We start from the raw sequence: 21,041 nt of genomic DNA, 5'->3' as shown, positions 1-21,041 counted from the left end.
GGAGAAATAGACAGTGACATCCTGACACCTTATAGGAACCTGACACACACAATGATACAGTCACCATCCAGACACATCCCTTGTCTGTTACTGGATAATGTCCCAGAATTCCCAGAATCCTCCTCACCTCTCCTGTCAGCAGCTCCATCATCTTCTTGGTGACTTCTAGAATTTTTTGCTTGTTGTTTTTTCCAAGTTCCAGGAAGTCACATGGAGGCACTTTGATTGCGATCTGACCACCAAACTTCATAGGAGAAAAGCTCTTTATTCATGTAAAAAAAATAAAAAAATATTCCGTAACATTCCCAAATCCTCCTCACCTCTCCGGTCAGGTCCGTGTTTTATTAATAGAGATAAAAGTGATGTCATGTGACCTCCCAGAATCCTCCTCACCTCTCCGGTCAGGTCTGTGTTTTATTAATAGAGATAAGAGTGATGTCATGTGACCTCCCAGAATCCTCCTCACCTCTCCGGTCAGGTCTGTGTTTTTATTAATAGAGATAAGAGTGATGTCATGTGACCTCCCAGAATCCTCCTCACCTCTCCGGTCAGGTCTGTGTTTTTATTAATAGAGATAAGAGTGATGTCATGTGACCTCCCACAATCCTCCTCACCTCTCCGGTCAGCAGGTAGATGATCTCCAGGGTGAGGTTTAGTATCCTCTCAGTCATGTGACTCCGGTCCTCCTCCATCCTCAGTGATGTGGTCATGTGATCTATGCGGGTTTCTCTGTAGATGATAATAGAGAATTATCTGGACTGTACTGGTTGTTATCCACCTTCTCCCTATTGGCTGATCTCAGACCACCTCTTATAGTTAGGGGTGGGGTTATCCACAGCCCATACCCTTAACTGGCTGTTGTGAGGTTCCTGACCAGGGACAGAGGCTGACTAGGACATTATGGATGAACACCAAAGTAAATTTTTCATAATCCCCCAAAAGAGAGCTTAACAAACTATATGCAGTTGTATCATCATCTGCTGGAGATAAAAGACGTCATAGTGACTATGGAGGAAGAGGACGGACATGACAGGGGGGTTACTGGGTGTAAATAGAAAATAAGATCTTATTACCTCCTCTGCTGCCACTTCCAGCGATGCGTCCTCTTTACTTCCTCCCAATTCACCTCTCACCCGGAACTGCCTGTCTATGCCTGACATCACTTCCTGTCTTCCATAGAGACTTCCTGTCTGGGTAGAAGTGAGATCACCATGTGGAGCTCAGAGGAACTGCAGCGCAGAGAAACGTCTTCTAATGTGAACGTGGCCTTGTGCTGTGTGTTTAATGTACCAGTTGATAATCCCCCCCCCCCCCCCTCGGTATATACAAACGTTAATTTACTTTATGTTTTTAGTGGCATAGATAGCAATAGGCACAGCCTGGAATTGTATGGTGGTGGATCTCTCTCTGAGGAAGCGCAGATTAACATGGATAATGCTTAATGGAAAATTGAATACTCATCTTTCCGTAATTTTCCTTTCCTGGTGCCTACCCATGGCAGCATACCAATGGTCGAGGGCGGAGCAACCAATCATTGGTATGCTGCCATGGAGGCACCAGAAAAACGGAAAATTAAATACTCACCTTTCCGTAAATTTTCCTTTCCTGGTGCCTATTCATGGCAGCATAACAAAGGTTGTTTGCTCTGCCCTCGACCATTGGTATGCTGCCATGGGTAGGCGCCAGGAAAGAAAAATTACAGAAAGGTGAGTATTCAATTTTCCGTTAAGCATTATCCATGTTAATCTGCGCTTCCTCAGAGAGAGATCCACCACCATACCCTTCCAGGCTGTGCCTATTGCTATCTAAGCCACTAAAAACATAAAGTAAATTAACGTTTGAATATACCGGGGGGGGGGGGGGGGAGATTATCAATTGGTACATTTAACACACAGCACAAGGCCACGTTCACATTAGAAGATGTTTCTCTGCGCTGCAGTTCCCCTGAGCTCCACAAGATGGCGATCTCACTTCTACACCAGGTAAAATGGTTATGTCCTACAAGACAAACAATTGATGTTTGAAAAGGTCTGGAACCCTTGAATTCTATACTTCTGGATTATGGTGGACTTGTGGGGGTGGCAGAAGCAAAGTGGACTCTTTCTACCTTTCTTTCTTGCCTAGCCCTTTTTTTTTTTTATCCTCTTTCCTTTACCTTCTTCTCCCCCTCTTCTTATTACCATTGTTATACTGTATATGTTGAGTTCTGTGCTCACATCCGCATGCCAATGGGAGGTTTAATATGCAATTTCTGTTTGAATAGACGTTCTTGTCCATTCTGGCTTTATCAGGAGAGGAATTTCCCATGGTTGGTGGTGTGATATTTAGGCTCAGTTCAAGCACAGTGGTGTAGTGGTGTAGCACTCTCACCTAGCAGCAATAGGGTTGCTGGTTCAAATCCCAACCACGACACCACCTGCCTGGAGTTTGCATGTTCTCCCTGTGCCTGCGTGGGTTTCCTCCGGGTATTCCGGTTTCCTCCCACACTCCAAAGACATGCTGGTAGGTTAATTAGACCCTGTCCAAAAAATTGGCCATAATATGTGTATGTCAATGTTGTAAGTGTGTTGGGACTCTACAGGTTAGAGGACCACTTAAATAGCTGTAGATGGACACCAGTGGCAAGAAAAGCGCCCTGAGGTGATTCAGTTCATATAGGTTGCGCTATACAAGTCATTCATTCACTAGAGCGACTCCAAAATTGCATAACTTCGAGAGTATCTTGATATGTTGACCATGGCAAAGGCACAGGAGATCTGATCCAGGCAGTTTAAATAGCCAGCAAGGCTTACAGAGGGCAGCAGACTGGATCAGGAACCAAAAGGGACGTCGGCCAGGCAAGTCTTCAACAGGAACACAGCAGAGAGTATCTGGATATGTTGACCACGGCGAAGGCACAGGAGATCTGATCCAGGGAGTTTAGATAGCCAGCAAGGCTGACTAAGGGCAGCAGATTGGATCAGGAACCAAAAGGGACTTCAGCCAGGCAAGTCTTCAACAGGAACACAGCAGAGAGTATCTGGATATGTTGTGGAATGATGAGTGCTGGCAATTAACCAACAGCTGAGCAGCCTGAGCTCAGAGAAGAGAGGACTGAGCCCAGCCCTGACAACCCATGACTAAGCTCTGGTGGGGGTGGGGGGGCGGAGTGAAAAGCGTTGGGCACATGGCCTGGTCGGAGTCCAGGCTGAGGTTGCCACTCCATTCATTACAGTAGATGTGCGACTTCAAGGGTTTGCCCTTCCTTCCTTGTTTTCAACATAGCCAACAGAAACCATATGGATAGATACTAACTATAAGGCAGCCACCTGGATTCCAGAGGTAGGAACAGCAGAGCACACCATCGTATAACTTTATAGCGATGGGACTCTGAATAATTAATTATTAATTATGGAGAAGGGGTGGGATTAAATACGTTTATACTTCTTCCCACTCATTTTCGGAAATGTAAACTAAAGTATTATATATATATATATATATATATATATATATATATAGGTGTGTGTGTATATATATATATATATATATATATATATATATATATATATACAGTCGTGTGAAAAAGTGTTTGCCCCCTTCCTCATTTCCTGTTCCTTTGCATGTTTGTCACACTTAAGTGTTTTGGAACATCAAACCAATTTAAACAATAGTCAAGGACAACACAAGTAAACACAAAATGCAATTTGTAAATGAAGGTGTTTATTATTAAAGGTGAAAAAAAATCTAAACCATCATGGCCCTGTGTGAAAAAGTGATTGCCCCCCTTGTTAAAACATACTATAACTGTGGTTGTCCACACCTGAGTTCAATTTCTCTAGCCACACCCAGGCCTGATTATTGCCACACCTGTTCACAATCAAGGCATCACTTAAATAGGAGCTGCTTGACACAGTAAGGTCCACCAGAAGATCCTTAAAAGCTACACATCATGCCGAGACCCAAAGAAATTCAGGAACAATTGAGAAAGAAAGTAATTGAGATCTATCAGTCTGGAAAGGGTTATAAAGCCATTTCCAAAGCTTTGGGAATCCAGCGAACCACAGTGAGAGCCATTATCCACAAATGGCGAAGACATGGAACAGTGGTGAACCTTCCCAGGAGTGACCGGCCGCCCAAAATGACCCCAAGAGCGCAGCGACGACTCATCCAAGAGGTCACAAAAGACCCCACAACAACGTCCAAGGAACTGCAGGCCTCACTTGCCTCAGTTAAGGTCAGCGTTCATGCCTCCACCATCAGGAAAAGACTGGGCAAAAATGGCCTGCATGGCAGAGTTCCAAGGAGAAAACCACTGCTGAGCAAAAAGAACATCAAAGCTCGTCTCAATTTCTCCACAACACATCTTGATGATCCCCAAGACTTTTGGGACAACATTCTGTGGACCGATGAGACAAAAGTGGAACTCTTTGGAAGGTGTGTGTCCAAGTATATCTGGCGTAGAAGGAACACTGCATTTCATAAAAAGAACATTATACCAACAGTAAAATATGGTGGTGGTAGTGTGATGGTCTGGGGCTGTTTTGCTGCTTCAGGACCTGGAAGACTTGCCGTGATAAAAGGAACTATGAATTCTGCTGTCTACCAAGAGATCCTGAAGGAGAATGTCCGACCATCTGTTCGTGTACTCAAGCTGAAATGAACTTGGGTTCTGCAGCAGGACAATGATCCTAAACACACCAGCAAGTCCACCACCGAATGGCTGAAGAAAAACAAAATGAAGACTTTGGAGTGGCCTAGCCAAAGTCCTGACCTGAATCCTATTGAGATGTTGTGGTATGACCTTAAAAAGGCTGTTCATGCTCGAAAACCCTCTAATGTAACTGAATTAGGACAATTCTGCAAAGATGAGTGGGCCAAAATTCCTCCAGGACGCTGTAAAAGCCTCATTGCACGTTATCGCAAACGCTTGGTTGCAGTTGTTGCTGCTAAGGGTGGCCCAACCAGTTATTAGGTTTAGGGGGCAATCACTTTTTCACACAGGGCCATGATGGTTTGGATTTTTTTTCACCTTTAATAATAAACACCTTCATTTAAAAATTGCATTTTGTGTTTACTTGTGTTGTCCTTGACTATTGTTTAAATTGGTTTGATGTTCCGAAACACTTAAGTGTGACAAACATGCAAAGGAACAGGAAATGAGGAAGGGGCAAACACTTTTTCACAGCACTGTATATATATATATATATATATATATATATATATATATGTTTGTGTGTAAAACATTTTTTTTTCTCCACTCTTGTAACTAGTTGTTTGTGATTTTCTACTACAGAATGCTTACTTCTTTTATTTTTCATGTTTGTTTTTTTTCGTTCATGTTCAAATTAAACTACAACTAACTAACTCCAAGTAGTACAGGATAAGTTGCATAGATTGGAACTGGTGCCATTGAAATCAAAGGGCTGCCATTTTATGTGTCCAAAGTGAGTAGAATTATAGGGGTCTGATAATGTTGTGTTCTATATATATATATATATATATATATATATATATATATAAATACTGAATTTATATAGAGACTATCGCTTTAAAAATATATATTATGCTTTATTTGATTTTTTTTTTATCTTCTTAGATGGCTTGTTTCAATTCCCGGGAATTAGAAACTGTTGGATATGTGACGACACAAACTACCGATAAGAACCCAAAAAGCTGCTCAAAATAGGTCTTCGTACCAAAACCAGTCTCAACTGACCAGATACTGCTGAATTCTATTTTTTTGCCAGTCACATGATGTAACCACCCATTTAAAGCGGGAGTCCACCGGGACTCCGCGTTTTTTTTTTTTTTAAAAGCCAGCAGCTACAAATACTGCTTTTAAAATAGTGACACTTACCTGTCCAGCGCGCCCGCGATGTCGGCACCCGAAGCCGATCGCTAGGTCGTCTGTCGGGTCCTGCCGCCGCCATCTTGGGTATGGGAATCAGGAAATGGAGCCTTTCGGCTTCATTTCCAGGTTCCCTACTGCGCATGCGCGAATTGCGCTGCGCAATAAGGACGCTCCCCGCTGCCTCTGGGAGCTGTGTGTTTCCCAGCAGGCAGCGGGGCATTCGCGGGAAGGGGCGGGCACTTGCGGAAAGGGGCGTAAGTTACGCCCCTTTCCGCAGAGAGCTGTCCCGGAAGTGGGTGCAGTTACCTGGATTATCCAGGTAACTGCACCCCCCTCCCCCCTGAAAGGTGCCGATTGTGGCATCGGAGGGGGGGAGGAATCCGATGAGCGGAAGGTCCACTTTAGGGTGGACCTCCGTTGTAACTGTTCCCTTGCTACTAAGAAGATATGAATGATTGGACTAAACTATACGATCACGACTGAGAAAATGTGATTTGTTTCAGTTTATTTCGTCATAATCGTTATGTTAGAAATATTCTCTTTCAGAATGATTCGTTATTTTGGGAGAGTATATATTCATTGTTCCAAATTGATTCATATTTTTTTGAAAATCTTTTTATTCTTTTGTTATTTTGATAAAATTGGCTATATATTCGTTTTAACGTAATTAATTAAATTCATACATAATTATTCACTATGTTATTAAGTTGAATTAATTTCCTTATTCCCAACAGACTTCGTTAGTTGGGCCGCACACATACAAGTTAAAACGAATGGTCTCTGAAGCTCAGCCCCATCTTGTACAGAGTGCACAGTTTTAGGGGTGCGCTATGCACAGTGTGCAACCCCAGTCCACCTTATCTCCCCTGTAGTGTGGCCCCATGGTGTCTCCTTTGTAGTGGAACCCCCAGTCGTGTCTTCACTGTAGTGGGGCCCCTGTGGTGTCTCCTCTGTAGTGGAGCCCCAGTCGTGTCCTCACTGTAGTGGGGCCCTGTGGTGTCTCCTATGTAGTGGGGCCCCTGTGGTGCCTCCTCTGCAGTGGAGCCCCTGTGGTTTCTCCTCTGTAGTGGGGCCACTGTGGTGTCTCCTCTGCAGTGGAGCCCCTGTGGTGTCTCCTCTGTGGTGGAGCTCCTGTTGTGTTTCCTCTGTAGTGGAGCTCCTATGGTGTCTCCTCTGTGGTGGAGCTCCTGTGGTGTCTCCTCTGTAGTGGAGCTCCTGTGGTGTCTCCTCTGTAGTGGAGCTCCTGTGGTGTCTCCTCTGTAGTGGAGCTCCTGTGGTGTCTCCTCTGTAGTGGAGCTCCTGTGGTGTCTCCTCTGTAGTGGAGCTCCTGTGGTGTCTCCTCTGTGGTGGAGCTCCTGTGGTGTCTCCTCTGTGGTGGAGCTCCTGTGGTGTCTCCTTTGTAGTGAAGCTCCTGTGGTGTCTCCTCTGTAGCGGGGCCCCTGTGGTGTCTCCTCTGTAGTGAATCTCCTGTGATGTTTTCTGTATTGGGACTCCTGTGGTGTCTCTTCTGTGGTGGAGCTCCTGTGGTGTCTCCTTTGTAGTGAAGTTCCAGTGGTGTCTCCTCTGTAGTGGGGCCCCTGTGGTGTCTCCTCTGTAGTGGATCTCCTGTGATGTTTTCTGTATTAGGACTCCTGTGGTGTCTCCTCTGTAGTGGAGCTCCTATGGTGTCTCCTCTGTAGTAGGGCCCCTTTGGTGTCTCCTCTGCAGTGGAGCTACTTTGGTGTCTCCTCTGCAGTGGAGCTACTGTGGTGTCTCATCTGTAGTGGAGCTCCTGTGGTGTCTCCTCCATACTGGATCTCCTGTGATGTCTTCTGTATTGGGGCTCCTGTGGTGTCTCTTCTTTAGTAGGGCCCCTTTGGTGTCTCCTCTGCAGTGAAGCCCCTGTGGTGCCTCCTCTGCAGTGGAGCCCTGTGGTTTCTCCTGTCTAGTGGAGCGTCTGTGGTGCCTCCTCTGTAGTGGGGCCCCTATGGTTTGTCCTCTGTAGTGGAGCTCTTGTGATGTTCCCACTGTAGTGGAGCTCCTGTGGTGTCTCCTCTGTAGTGGAGCTCCTGTAGTGTCCCCACTGTAGTGGAGCTCCTGTGGTGTCTCCTCTCTGTTGTAGCCCCTGTGATCTTCCCTCTCAGGGCCCACATTGAGGAACGCACTCTCTCTCTCTCTCTTTACTTTACCTCCTCAGGTCTTTCACAGACACCATTTGGCCCCCAGGCAGGAAGAACATGAGGTAGAGTTCTCCACCAAGCAGATGCCTATAACACGCTGTCGCTCACCAATCACAAATCGGTACCACTCACTGCCGCCTGAAGATTCTTCCAACGAGCCCCGCCCATTCTCTAACTTCTGACCAATCGCAGTCAATCTGCACTCGGACCACGCCAATGAACACTGATCTCCACCAAACAACAGCGCAGCTCCACTGGTCAACTCCACCAATGAGCCGCCAATAAATGTTAGCGCACTTACACCGGGGCTGAGGGGAGTGGAGGGTGAGAGCCGGAGATGGCGGAATGGAGTTCTTCCACTTCCGGCTGCAAAACTGGGTGCGAGGGCCACATGCCAAGACCTGGTGGGCTGGATTTGGCCTGCTGGCCTTGTGTTTGACATATGTGTTATAGAGTCGTAATCCTCCAATCACCACCTCCTGGAGATCGGAAGTCATTTCCACCCTTTCTTCTCTGCTGGGGTCCTTTACATCCATATATAACGAAAGAGAAGGGGCAATTTCCCCCGTCCCATCTGTACTGGGGCCCACAGCCTGGGGCCCGGGGTCCCATCCTGTTCTCCCTGGCTGCTCTGTTGCAGTAGAGGTGGATTGCTTGGTGCTGGGTACATCTGATGAGGACAGTGAAGGGGGCGACCCACATCATCCATTCTCCTGAGCCTTCTATGGATGAATGGGGTGCATCACAGGGATTGGAAAGCGACCTATCAAAAGGTAGATAAAGGTTTTTCCAAGTGATTTCTCACCCACCTCCAGACACGAAATACATGTCAATAGGCTGCAGGAAAAGAAAATAGGTGTTAATAGCCTGCAGGAGATCTGCTAAACAAAAAAAATAATAGATGCGAATTGTCCGCAGGAGATCAGCTGGAAATCATAAGCCACACCCCTATAGACCTCTGATAGAAGATACAATCTCAGGTCTCCGTGGTGATTGGAGCCCAGAGGGACTCTGAAGTAAAACCTGAACATCCACCACACCTCCCCTCTGGGGTCACCTCCGCTCACATCTCCTCCCCCTCCCCCCACCCATCCACAGGATCTACACTTTATATACCAGAAAAAGGAAATAGATGCTAATGGGCAGCAGGAGATCTGTTGGAAAAAGAAGAAATTGATACTAATAGATTGCTAAAGATCTGCTCAGGAAAAAACAAAAACAAAATTGATGCCGATCAGCTGCTGGAGAAATGCTGAGATCCCTCTGGGGTCACCTCCTCACCTCCGCTCAGATTTCTGCCCCCTTCCCCCACCCCACCACAGGATGTACACTTTATATACCAGAAAAAATAAAAGGAAATGAATGCTAATAGGATACAGGGGATCTGCTGAAAATCGTCTCCGTGGTGATTGGAGCCCAGAGGGACTCTGGAGTAAAACCCGAACATCCTGCACACCTGCCCTCTGGGGTCACCTCCGATCACATCTCCTCCCCCTCCCCCCACCCTTCCACATGATCTACACTTCACATACCAGAAAAAGGAAATAGATGCTAATAGACCAGAGGAGATCTGAAAAAATAAAAATAATGCTAATAGGATGCAGAAGATTTGCTAAAAAAAAAAAATAGGAATAGATACTAAAAGGGTGCAGGAGATCTGCTGAAAAATTTTATTAATGCTAACAGTCTGCAGGAAATCTGCAAAAAAAAAAAAAGAAATAGATGCTAATAAGCTGCAGGAGATCTGCTGGAAATTATAAGACATGCCCCTATAAACATCTGAAAGAAGATACAATCTCAGGTCTCCGTGGTGATTGGAGCCCAGAGGGACTCTGGAGTAAAACCTGAACATCCACCACACTTCCCTCTGGGGTCACCTCCGCTCACATCTCCTCCCCCTCCCCCCACCCATCCACAGGATCTCCACTTTATATACCAGAAAAATAAAAGGAAATGAATGCTAATAGGATACAGGGGATCTGCTGAAAATCGTCTCCATTGTGATTGGAGCCCAGAGGGACTCTGGAGTAAAACCTGAACATCCTGCACACCTCCCCTCTGGGGTCACCTCCAATCACATCTCCTCCCCCTCCCCCACCCATCCACAGGATCTACACTTTATATACCAGAGAAAGGAAATAGATGCTAATAGGCCACAGGAGATCTGTTGGAAAAAGAAGAAATTGATGCTAATAGATTGCCAAGATCTGCTGAGGGGGAAAAAAAAGAAAAAAGAAAATTGATGCTGATAGGCTGCAGGAGAACTGCTGAGATCTCTCTGGGGTCACCTCCACTCAGATTTCTGCCCCCTCCCCCACAAGATGTACACTTTATATGCCAAAAAATACAAGAAATGGATGCTAATAGGATGCAGGAGATATGCTAGAAAAAAATAAAAAATAAATCAAATAAAAAATAAATAAATAGATGCTAATAGGATGCAAGAGATCAGCTGAAAAGAGAAATAGATGCTAATAAGATGCAGGAGATCTGCTGAAAAAGGGAAATGAATGCTATCAGTCTGCAGGAAATCTGTTAAACAAAAAATAAATAGATGCTAATAGAATGCAGGAGATCAGCCGGAAAATGAGATAGATGCTAATAGTCTACAGGATACCTTCTGAAAATAAAATGCTAACAGGATGCAGGAGATCTGCTGAAAAATTAAATAGATGCTAATAGGATATCCAGCACACCTCCCTCTGGGGGTCACCTCTGGTCAGATCTCCTCCTCTCTCCTCGCGATGTACAATTTATACACCAGGAAAAGAAAAAGAGGACATCTCACCCTGAACCCTTCCAGGAAATGTTGGATGGTCACATCACTTTAGAGTTCATACCATCACAGACATGCTCCCTTATACCTACCTACGGGCACTACACCCAACATACTGCATATACAATTTTTTTTCCCAGCAGATCTCCTGCAGCCTATTAGCATCTATTTCCTTTTAAATATTTTTCCCGGCAGATCTCTTGCAGCTTATTATTATCTATGTCACTCTTTCAGCGGATCTCCTGCTATATATTGACATCCATTTCATATCTTTACACAGGTAGTGATGGTGTCATGGGATGTATGCATCAGATATTGTTATTATAATCACACACAGCACAAGGCCGTGTTCACACTACGAGACATTTCTAGGGGGCTGCAGTTCCTCTGATTTCCACAAGGTGGTGATCTCACTTCTACCCAGACAGGAAGTCTCTATGGAAGACAGGAAGTGATGTCGGGTATAAATAGGAAGTTCCAGGTGAGAGGCGAGTCGGGAGGAAGTAGAGAGAAGACATTGCTGGAAGTGGTAATAAGATATTATTTTCTATTTACACCCAGTAACCCTAGGGTTGCCACCTCATCCCTTTAAACCCTGAACACATATTAATAACACGGGTTCTGTGGCTGATTAAGGTGGTATTTAAACTCACTTGGTGCCTTATCTGCATTTAATTAGCCTCAGAACCCGTGTAATTCAAAGGTGTTTGGGTTTAAAGGGATGAGGTGGCAACTCTAAGTAACCCCTCTGTCATGTTCATCCTCTTCCTCCGCACTTACAGGGCAGAAACATCCTCTTCATTTTGGAGATGTCTCACCTTCTCACCATAGCAGCCTTTTGTAATGATGGGATTCGGATTTGGTTTGCACTGAGATTTGACTCCAACTTCTAGCAGGGGGTCTGAGATCATCCAGTGAGAGGTAGGAGGTGGACAATCCTATCCTTCACTATAGGAGGGGGTCTGAGATCATCCAGTAAGGAGCAGGAGATGGACAACCCTATCCTTCACTATAGGAGGGGGGTCTGAGATCATCCAGTAAGACGTAGGAGGTGGATAACCCTATCCTTCACTATAGGAGGGGGTCTGAGATCATCCAGTAAGAGGTAGGAGGTGGACAACCCTATCCTTCACTATAGGAAGGGATCTGAGATCATCCAGTAAGAGGCAGAGGGTGGACAATCCTATCCTTCACTATAGGAGGGGGTCTGAAATCATCCAGTAAGAGGGAGGTGGACAATCCTATCCTTCACTATAGGAAGGGATCTGAGATCATCCAGTAAAAGGGAGGTGGACAACCCTATCCTTCACTATAGGAAGGGGTCTGAGATCATCCAGTAAGAGGTAGAAGATGGACAATTCTATCCTTCACTATAGGAGGGGGTCTGAGATCATTCAGTAAGAGGGAGGTGGACAACCCTATCCTTCACTATAGGAGAGGGTCTGAGATCATCCAGTAAGAGGTAGAAGGTGGACAACCCTATCCTTCACTATAGGAGGGGGTCTGAGATCATCCAGTAAGAGGTAGAAGGTGGACAATCCTATCCTTCACTATAGGAAGAGGTCTGAGATCATTCAGTAAGAGGTAGGAGGTGGACAAACCTATCCTTCACTATAGGAGGGGGTCTGAGATCATCCAGTAAGAGGTAGGAGGTGGCTAACTCTATCCTTCACTATAGGAAGGGGTCCGAGATCATCCAGTAAGAGGTAGAAGGTGGCTATCTCTATCATTCACTATAGGAGGGGGTCTGAGATCATACAGTAAGAGGTAGGAGGTGGACAACCCTATCCTTCATTATAGGAGGGGGTCTGAGATAATCCAGTAAGGGGTAGGAGGTGGACAACCCTATCCTTCACTATAGAAGGGGGTCTGAGATCATCCAGTAGGAGGTGGATAACTCCTATCCTTCACTATAGGAAGGGGTCTGAGATCATCCAGTAAGAGGTAGGAGGTGGACAACCCCACCCTTCATTATAGGAGGGGATCTGAGATCATCCAGTAGGAGTTAGGAGGTGGACAACCCCACCCTTCATTATAGGAGGGGATCTAAGATCATCCAGTAAGAGGTAGGAGGTGGACAACCCCACCCTTCATTATAGGAGGGGATCTGAGATCATCCAGTAAGAGGTAGGAGGTGGACAACCCCACCCTTCATTATAGGAGGGGATCTAAGATCATCCAGTAAGAGGTAGGAGGTTGACAATCCTATCCTTCACTATAGGAGGGGGTCTGAGATCATCTAGTAAAGGGGGTTTCCTCTGCTCTTGGAGAACCCTGTATTTCAATGCCCACCTTCTTCCTCCTTCTGTCCCTCCCCAGGTTGCCCAGATGCCAACTCCACATCTGTACCCAGTACCTTAGTAAGTCCAGAGGGTCCTGTTGGAGAATCCAGGGTGTCTTCAGTAGCTACTTAGTAGGAAACTAGGGTCACCAGAACCAGAATCTCATCAGAGACTCCAACCTCTCTCACCCAACTGAGAAAACCCTCATTTATTTTTTTCCCCTCTTTTTCCTTTAACTGGAAGTCCTTTCTTGGGCCACTCTTCAAATCTGATTTAAGGCCCTTTCCATGTAGATTTTCTGGTACACACAACTTAGACGCTGGACCAGTGTCTCTCCGAGTTAAAGGCCTATCTACTACCTTAGCTGTCTTCAAGCGTACTTGTCGTTAAACTCCCCTCCTACCAAAACTCATCTCAATAGTCTACTTGCAACATAACCAGATTACTCTGTCCTTCCACGTATATCTACAGTATGTAGCAAAATGGGAAGAGTACCAGAAATATGTATAAGTATGTGCCAGAAAATCAGTAAAACATTGGCAAGATACGTGGTCTACTATTGCCACTTGTACCAATATTGTCACCACCCTTGAATCAGCCTATAAGGTGCTAACCAGGGGGTACCTGGTACCTTCCAGACTCACTCATATGTTCTCTTCTTTGTTTTAGAGGACGCCAGTCCACAGGTGACGTCCTCCATGTATGGTGGACCTGTCCAATGCTGGGTCACTTATGCATCAGAGTATTCACTCTTCTACACACCTTTGGCTGGCACTTTTACATTTTAAGTACCCCGGGCATTAATAAAGCACTGTTAAGCTAACTTACTTTGTCCTTCTAGATTCCAGATTAACGATTACAGGGGCTTGGAGAAAAAATGTCACTCGTTTTCTGACATTGAATCCCAACTTGATGGCTATCTGTCTACAGAGAAACCCACATAGATCACCTCAATGAGGATGGAGGAGGACCGGAGTCACATGACTGAGAGGATACTAAACCTCACCCTGGAGATCATCTACCTGCTGACCGGAGAGGTGAGGAGGATTCTGGGAGGTCACATGACATCACTCTTATCTCTATTAATAAAACACAGACCTGACCGGAGAGGTGAGGAGGATTCTGGGAGGTCACATGACATCACTCTTATCTCTATTAATAAAACACAGACCTGACCGGAGAGGTGAGGAGGATTCTGGGAGGTCACATGACATCACTCTTATCTCAATTAATAAAACACAGACCTGACCGGAGAGGTGAGGAGGATTCTGGGAGGTCACATGACATCACTCTTATCTCTATTAATAAAACACAGACCTGACCCGAGAGGTGAGGAGGATTCTGGGAGGTCACATGACATCACTCTTATCTCTATTAATAATACACAGACCTGACCGGAGAAGTGAGGAGGATTCTGGGAGGTCACATGACATCACTCTTATCTCTATTAATAAAACACAGACCTGACCCGAGAGGTGAGGAGGATTCTGGGAGGTCACATGACATCACTCTTATCTCAATTAATAAAACACAGACCTGACCGGAGAGGTGAGGAGGATTCTGGGAGGTCACATGACATCACTCTTATCTCAATTAATAAAACACAGACCTGACCGGAGAGGTGAGGAGGATTCTGGGATTCTAACGTGATGTTCCTATTGGTTCCTCAATACAGAGATTTCCTCTTGTGAAGTCCGGTGATCATATGACCATCACAGTGCCTCCATGTGACTCCCTAAAACCTGAGAGACACAACATGGAGAAGATTCTAGAAGTCACCAAGAAGATGATGGAGCTGCTGACAGGAGAGGTGAGGAGGATTCTGGGAATTCTGGGACATTATCCAGTAACAGACAAGGGATGTGTCTGGATGGTGACTGTATCATTGTGTGTGTCAGGTTCCTATAAGGTGTCAGGATGTCACTGTCTATTTCTCCATGGAGGAGTGGGAGTATTTAGAAGGACACAAGGATCTCTACAAGGACGTCATGATGGACAATCAGCCGCCCCTCACATCACCGGGTAAGAGGAGACTTTATTGTAAAGGAGAGAGCAGTACGGAGGCTCCACCTAGATCCCCCATCATCTGATAAACACATAGAAACAATGTATTCAGTCAGTGTGTGTGTTTCCTACAGATGGATCCAGTAATGGGAACCCACCAGAGAGATGTCCCCGTCCTCTGTATTCCCGGGATTCCACACAGGAAGGTCACACCATCCCCCACCATCATCAGGTAGATGAGGAACAATTATTGGTAGTTCTGATTTATACACAGCATGTTTTTTACAATGAAGATCTTATTTTATATTTAGAGTGGAAACCTCGGGGATGATAATATTGTTGTTAAAGAAGAATTTAAAGAGGAGGATGAGGAGTATGGGGTTATGGAGGAGTTCTCAGAAGGATACGAGGATATGATGAAGCCACATAATACAAGGAACCCACCAGAGAGATGTCCCCGTCCTCTGTATTCCCGGGATTCCACACTGGAAGGTCACCCCATCCCCCACCATCATCAGGTAGGTGGAGTTGAGGGTCGGGAACATAAAGTGATTGAACACTCTGACATGTGGAGATGATGTGTGGACTCTACAAGATGATATTTTCTATGTGATCTCACATCATAAATACTTCTATGTTACAGATGTTATTTTCTGCCATTCTGTTGGTTTAGGGTGAAGATCTGATGAAGATGAAAGTTGAGGGTGAAGTAGAAGAGACGTATGTGAGCGATGATCAGCAATATACGGAGGAGGCTGGAATGACGAGGACATTCATAGAGGAGGACACTCCTACAGAGATCAGCACAGGTGACCCATCATATATTCAGAGAGCAGCATGTAGGGTCCACCTAGATCCCCGATCTTCTGAAAAACCCATAGCATATTCTTTTCTTATCTCTGCTCTGTTTCTGCACACTGATTGGTTCAGAGTAGGGCGGGAACTCAGTGATATCAGTCTTTTCTCTCAGATAAATCCCCTTTTTTTTGCTGCAGCCACTATTTATGTAGATTCTAGGCCTGTGGTCACTTGTTCTATGGTAAAGGGTCTACAAGTCTGAACTTTGACCCTCTTGTCTACCAGAGATCACATGACCCAGTGCCTAGGCTTGTGGTTGTGTGAAGAGCATGGACCTCCCAGCCCCCATTGGTTCCTGCTCTTCTGACAAGGCTGTGTAAATGTAGAAGTGATCTGGGAGGACCAAAGAACCTTTGACTGAAGAGGGGGGAAAAGTCCCGGCTGGTTGGGACCTCCACAGAGAACATCTCCTCACTCATATCTACCTGATCCAGATGGGATCTTGATGGAAGTGAACTAACCCTCTCATATCTATTGATGATGTTTTTATATTTTTCCAGGACACGCCATGGAGAAACCCTCAAAGGATCGTCTCCCTTTATCTCCAGGTTGTAGAATGGAAGATGAGGACATCACAGGAGATTGTGGAGGAGAAAAGACAATGATCTCCACTATGGATGGTGGACTTCACAGTGTGGATAGACCATGGAATCCCTCCGACTCTGAGCAACCTCGTACTGTGGGGGATGGGGCCGGAGTTCAGGGGGAATGTGGGGAAAGTTTTAGCGTCAAATTAAGTCTTACTAAACATCAGAGATCTCAAACAGGTGTGAAGCCACATCCCTGTTCTGAGTGCGGGAAATGCTTTCCTTATAAATCACAACTCATCACGCATTACAGATCTCACACGGGCGAGAAGCCGTATTCCTGTGAGGAGTGCGGGAAATGTTTTCTTCACAAATCGCAACTCATCACACATTACAGATCGCACACGGGCGAAAAGCCTTATTCTTGTCTTGAGTGCGGGAGACTTTTTTCACACAAGTCCTATCTTACCAAACACTTGAGATCACACACAGGGGAGAAACCGCATTCCTGTTCTGAGTGCGGAAAATGTTTTTCACACGAGTCCAGTCTTTACAAGCATCAGAGATTACACACGGGGGAAAAGCCGCATGTCTGTCCCGAGTGTGGAAAACGTTGTGCGCAGGAATCAGAACTTGAAACGCATCAAAGATCCCACACAGGGAAAAAGCCGTATACCTGCCTTGAGTGCGGGAAAAGTTTTTCACATAAATCATATTTTTCCAAACACCGGAAATTGCACACCGCTGAGAGTTTTTCCTGCCCAGACTGCGGGAAATGTTATACACAGAAATCAGAACTTGATGCACATCAGAGATCTCACACTGGTGAGAAGCCGTATTCCTGTGCTGAGTGCGGGAAGTGTTTTTCTATTAAGGCCAGGCTTTACATACATCAAAGGTTTCACACGGGCGAGAAGCTGTATTCCTGCTCTGAGTGCGGGAAGTGTTTTACACACGTGTCCCGTCTAAATGCACATCAGAGGTCTCACACGGGCGAGAAGCCGTATTCATGCCCTGAGTGCGGGAAATGTTTTTCACAGAAGGATTATCTTAACTTGCATCAGAGATTGCACACGGGGGAAAAGTCACATTCCTGCCCTGAGTGCGGAAAATGCTTTTCACAGAAAATCTATCTAAGTAAACATCAAGTATGCCACGGCGGAGAAAAGCTGTTTTCCTGCCCTGAGTGCGGGAAATGTTTTTCGTGGAAGTCGGCACTGGTCAGACATCGAAAATCCCACACGGGGGAGAAGCCGTATTCCTGCAGTGTGTGCGGCAAATTATATTCACAGAAATCCGACCTTGTTATACATCTGAGATCTCACACGGGGGAAAGGCCGTATTCATGCCCTGAGTGCGGGAAATGTTATTCACAGAAGTCTTATCTTAACAGACACCAGAGGACCCACACAACCCCAGAAGTGTATTAGTGTCCTGAGTGCGGGAATTGTCTTCTATATGAATGGTATTACATCAGAGATCTCACACTGGGAAGAAGCACACCTTTATTGACCATCCAGTGGTGTTTCTAGGATTGCAGAACACCTGGAGCACATTTTGGAGCTCTAAGGAGAGCGGGTATGGCCAAACTGCTCTAAAATTGGGTGGGTGGGGTGGTGGTATATAAAACCTGAGCTTTCTTGTACCCTCTAGCATTGGTGGTCAGGCACTACAGCTGCCTTCTGTGTTCTTCACCTTTAGCAGCCCACTTTCCCATAAGGTAAGCAGGCCTACCGGTACTCAGTTGCCCCCAGGACTTATACATAATTCTATAGCTTCTGGCCACCATGCCGGGACAGGCGTGAACTGAGCACAGCAAATAGGTACTTACGGTTGGCAGACAGGGCAGAGTGGTCCAGTGACAGTCCAGGTTCAGTGCAGGCAGGGTTAAAAGAGTAGTCCGGGTCAAATCCGTGGTCCAAAGACAGAGTTCTGAGTTGTCACAGTCCGATCCGAGGTCATCAACAAGGCAATCCAAACTAGCTGGCAGGGCTCGGGCGAAGATGAAAGACAAGGCCGGAAAACAGGGAGCTTGAAGCGCGTGTTGCAAACATTTATCACGTGCCTGACGCTGAAGGCTTGGCAGGCTTAAAACAGGTTTGAACACCACCCAGAGGCTCTATCTAGCAATCACCATGCAGGTGGGCAGACAGACCGGGAGAGTGATGCTCAGCCAAAACCGATGAAAGCGGTTTCAGCGCAGCTCCCTCCAGGCCACGACGCGTTTCGTCCCAACCCTAGGGCTTATTCGTGGAGCCGTGACGAGGGCGTGGCCTGGGTGGATTTTGGACTGAAGCAGCTTTTAGCGGTCTGACACTTGGGCTTTGCTGGTGTGTGGCGTCATGCCTTTGTTCCCCGTAAAGTGCTTGCATAGAGCCAGGACTCTCTTCAAGCCTCCACCCGCCAGTGCGAGTCATCTACGTCTATAGCCCCATACACACTATCAGTTTTTCTGCTGAGTTTTTCCTTCAGCTTTACCAAAACATGTAGTGCGAGGGCCTGCCTGACTGCATACAAATTGAAACTCCTAAGGTTGGACCTCACATTATATGGTTTTGGTAAATCTGAAGGAAAAACTCAGCAGAAAAACTGATAGTGTGTGTATGGGGCTTAAGAAGGGAACCTGGAGCAGCACCCAAAGCTTTCTACAGTCGCAGTATTTTCTAGGTAAATTTATTGATCTTATAAGCTCATGCACAGAGGAGAAATCCTCAGGATGGTGGACATTTCTGATTGTTCTCAAACGTTTTCAATAAAGCTTTACCTGCCATAGCAAGGAGTCTTTCTTCCTAAAAGAGGAAATGTCTATCCATCACCATACTAAAGTTCTGCCTGACTTCTTCTTATAGGAGAGAGAAGGAGGGGGTGTCACTGCCGGTTGGGTCCCTCTAGGAGAGAGAAGGAGGAGGTGTCACTGCTGCTTGGGTCCCTCTAGGAGAGAGAAGGAGGGGGTGTCACTGCTGGTTGGGTCCCTCTAGGAGAGAAAAGGAAGGGGGTGTCACTGCTGGTTGGGTCCCTCTAGGAGAGAGGAGGAGGGGGTGTCACTGCCGGTTGGGTCCCTCTAGGAGAGAGAAGGAGGGGGTGTCACTGCTGGTTGGGTCCCTCTAGGAGAGAGAAGTAGGGGGTGTCACTGCCGGTTGTGTCCCTCTAGGAGAGAGAAGGAGGGGGTGTCACTGCCGGTTGGGTCCCTCTAGGAGAGAGAAGGAGGGGGTGTCACTGCTGGTTGGGTCCCTCTAGGAGAGAGAAGTAGGGGGTGTCACTGCCGGTTGTGTCCCTCTAGGAGAGAGAAGGAGGGGGTGTCACTGCCGGTTGGGTCCCTCTAGGAGAGAGAAGGAGGGGATGTCACTGCCAGTTGGGTCCCTCTAGGAGAGAGAAGCAGGGGGTGTCACTGCCGGTCGGGTCCCTCTAGGAGAGAGAAGGAGGGGGTGTCACTGCCGGTTGAGTCCTTTTAGGAGAGAGAAGGAGAGGGTGTCACTGCCGGTTGGGTCCCTCTAGGAGAGAGAAGGAGGGGGTGTCACTGCTGGTTGGGTCCCTCTAGGAGAGAGAAGGAGGAGGTGTCACTCCTGCTTGGGTCCCTCTAGGAGAGAAAAGGAGGGGGTGTCACTGCCGGTTGGGTCCCTCTAGGAGAGAGAAGGAGGGGGTGTCACTGCCAGTTGAGTCCTTCTAGGAGAGAGAAGGAGGAGGTGTCACTGCCAGTTGGGTCCCTCTAGGAGAGAGAAGGAGGGGGTGTCACTGCCAGTTGAGTCCTTCTAGGAGAGAGAAGGAGGGGGTGTCACTGCCAGTTGGGTCCCTCTAGGAGAGAAAAGGAGGGGGTGTCACTGCCGGTCGGGTCCCTCTAGGAGAGAGAAGGAGGGGGTGTCACTGCCGGTCGGGTCCCTCTAGGAGAGAGAAGGAGGGGGTGTCACTGCCGGTCGGGTCCCTCTAGGAGAGAGAAGGAGGAGGTGTCACTGCCAGTTGAGTCCTTCTAGGAGAGAGAAGGAGGGGGTGTCACTGCCGGTCGGGTCCTTCTAGGAGAGAGAAGGAGGGGGTGTCACTGCCGGTCGGGTCCCTCTAGGAGAGAGAAGGAGGGGGTGTCACTGCCGGTCGGGTCCTTCTAGGAGAGAGAAGGAGGGAGTGTCACTGCCGGTTGGGTCCCTCTAGGAGAGAGAAGGAGGAGGTGTCACGGCTGGTTGTGTCCCTCTAGGAGAGAGAAAGAGGGGGTGTCACTGCCGGTCGGGTCCCTCTAGGAGAGAGAAGGAGGGGGTGTCACTGCTGGTTGGGTCCCTCTAGGAGAGAGAAGGAGGGGGTGTCACTGCTGGTTGGGTCCCTCTAGGAGAGAGAAGGAGGGGGTGTCACTGCTGGTTGGGTCCCTCTAGGAGAGAGAAGGAGGGGGTGTCATGGCTGGTTGAGTCCCTCTAGGAGAGAGAAGGAGGGGGTGTCACTGCCGGTTGGGTCCCTCTAGGAGAGAGAAGGAGGAGGTGTCACGGCTGGTTGTGTCCCTCTAGGAGAGAGAAAGAGGGGGTGTCACTGCCGGTCGGGTCCCTCTAGGAGAGAGAAGGAGGGGGTGTCACTGCTGGTTGGGTCCCTCTAGGAGAGAGAAGGAGGGGGTGTCACTGCTGGTTGGGT

The 21,041-nt window shown here is 47.1% G+C and overlaps 2 protein-coding genes across 2 annotated transcripts in view; one reads left to right on the top strand and one right to left on the bottom strand.

Moving 5' to 3' along the window:
- Window positions 1–21,041, bottom strand: part of LOC143955711 (uncharacterized) — a 338,238-nt gene that overhangs the window by 64,966 nt on the left and 252,231 nt on the right. The gene's annotated exons all lie outside the window — the stretch shown is intronic.
- Window positions 14,864–19,202, top strand: LOC143955713 (uncharacterized). Its single transcript, XM_077465829.1, has 4 exons — window positions 14,864–15,283; window positions 15,363–15,569; window positions 15,725–15,860; window positions 16,410–19,202. Exons 2-4 carry the CDS (start codon window positions 15,435–15,437, stop codon window positions 17,864–17,866), a joined length of 1,728 nt encoding a protein of 575 aa, XP_077321955.1. The 5' UTR covers window positions 14,864–15,283; window positions 15,363–15,434; the 3' UTR covers window positions 17,867–19,202.

This window comes from Lithobates pipiens, unplaced genomic scaffold (assembly GCF_037356315.1).
Source record: "Lithobates pipiens isolate NorthernLeopardFrog02 unplaced genomic scaffold, aLitPip1_a1.2 Scaffold_35, whole genome shotgun sequence".
Classification (NCBI taxonomy): Eukaryota; Metazoa; Chordata; class Amphibia; order Anura; family Ranidae; genus Lithobates; species Lithobates pipiens.
This window is presented reverse-complemented; position numbering and strand designations above follow the sequence as displayed.

What these genes read in the sequence shown, in the direction of transcription:
- LOC143955713 (XM_077465829.1), top strand. Translation starts at nt 15,435, where the DNA reads ATGGAGGAGTTCTCAGAAGGATACGAGGATATGATGAAGCCACATAAT. An exon ending in CCATCCCCCACCATCATCAG is followed by an intron (nt 15,570 to 15,724) that starts GTAGGTGGAGTT and finishes CTGTTGGTTTAG; the next exon opens with GGTGAAGATCTGATGAAGAT. An exon ending in TCCTACAGAGATCAGCACAG is followed by an intron (nt 15,861 to 16,409) that starts GTGACCCATCAT and finishes ATATTTTTCCAG; the next exon opens with GACACGCCATGGAGAAACCC.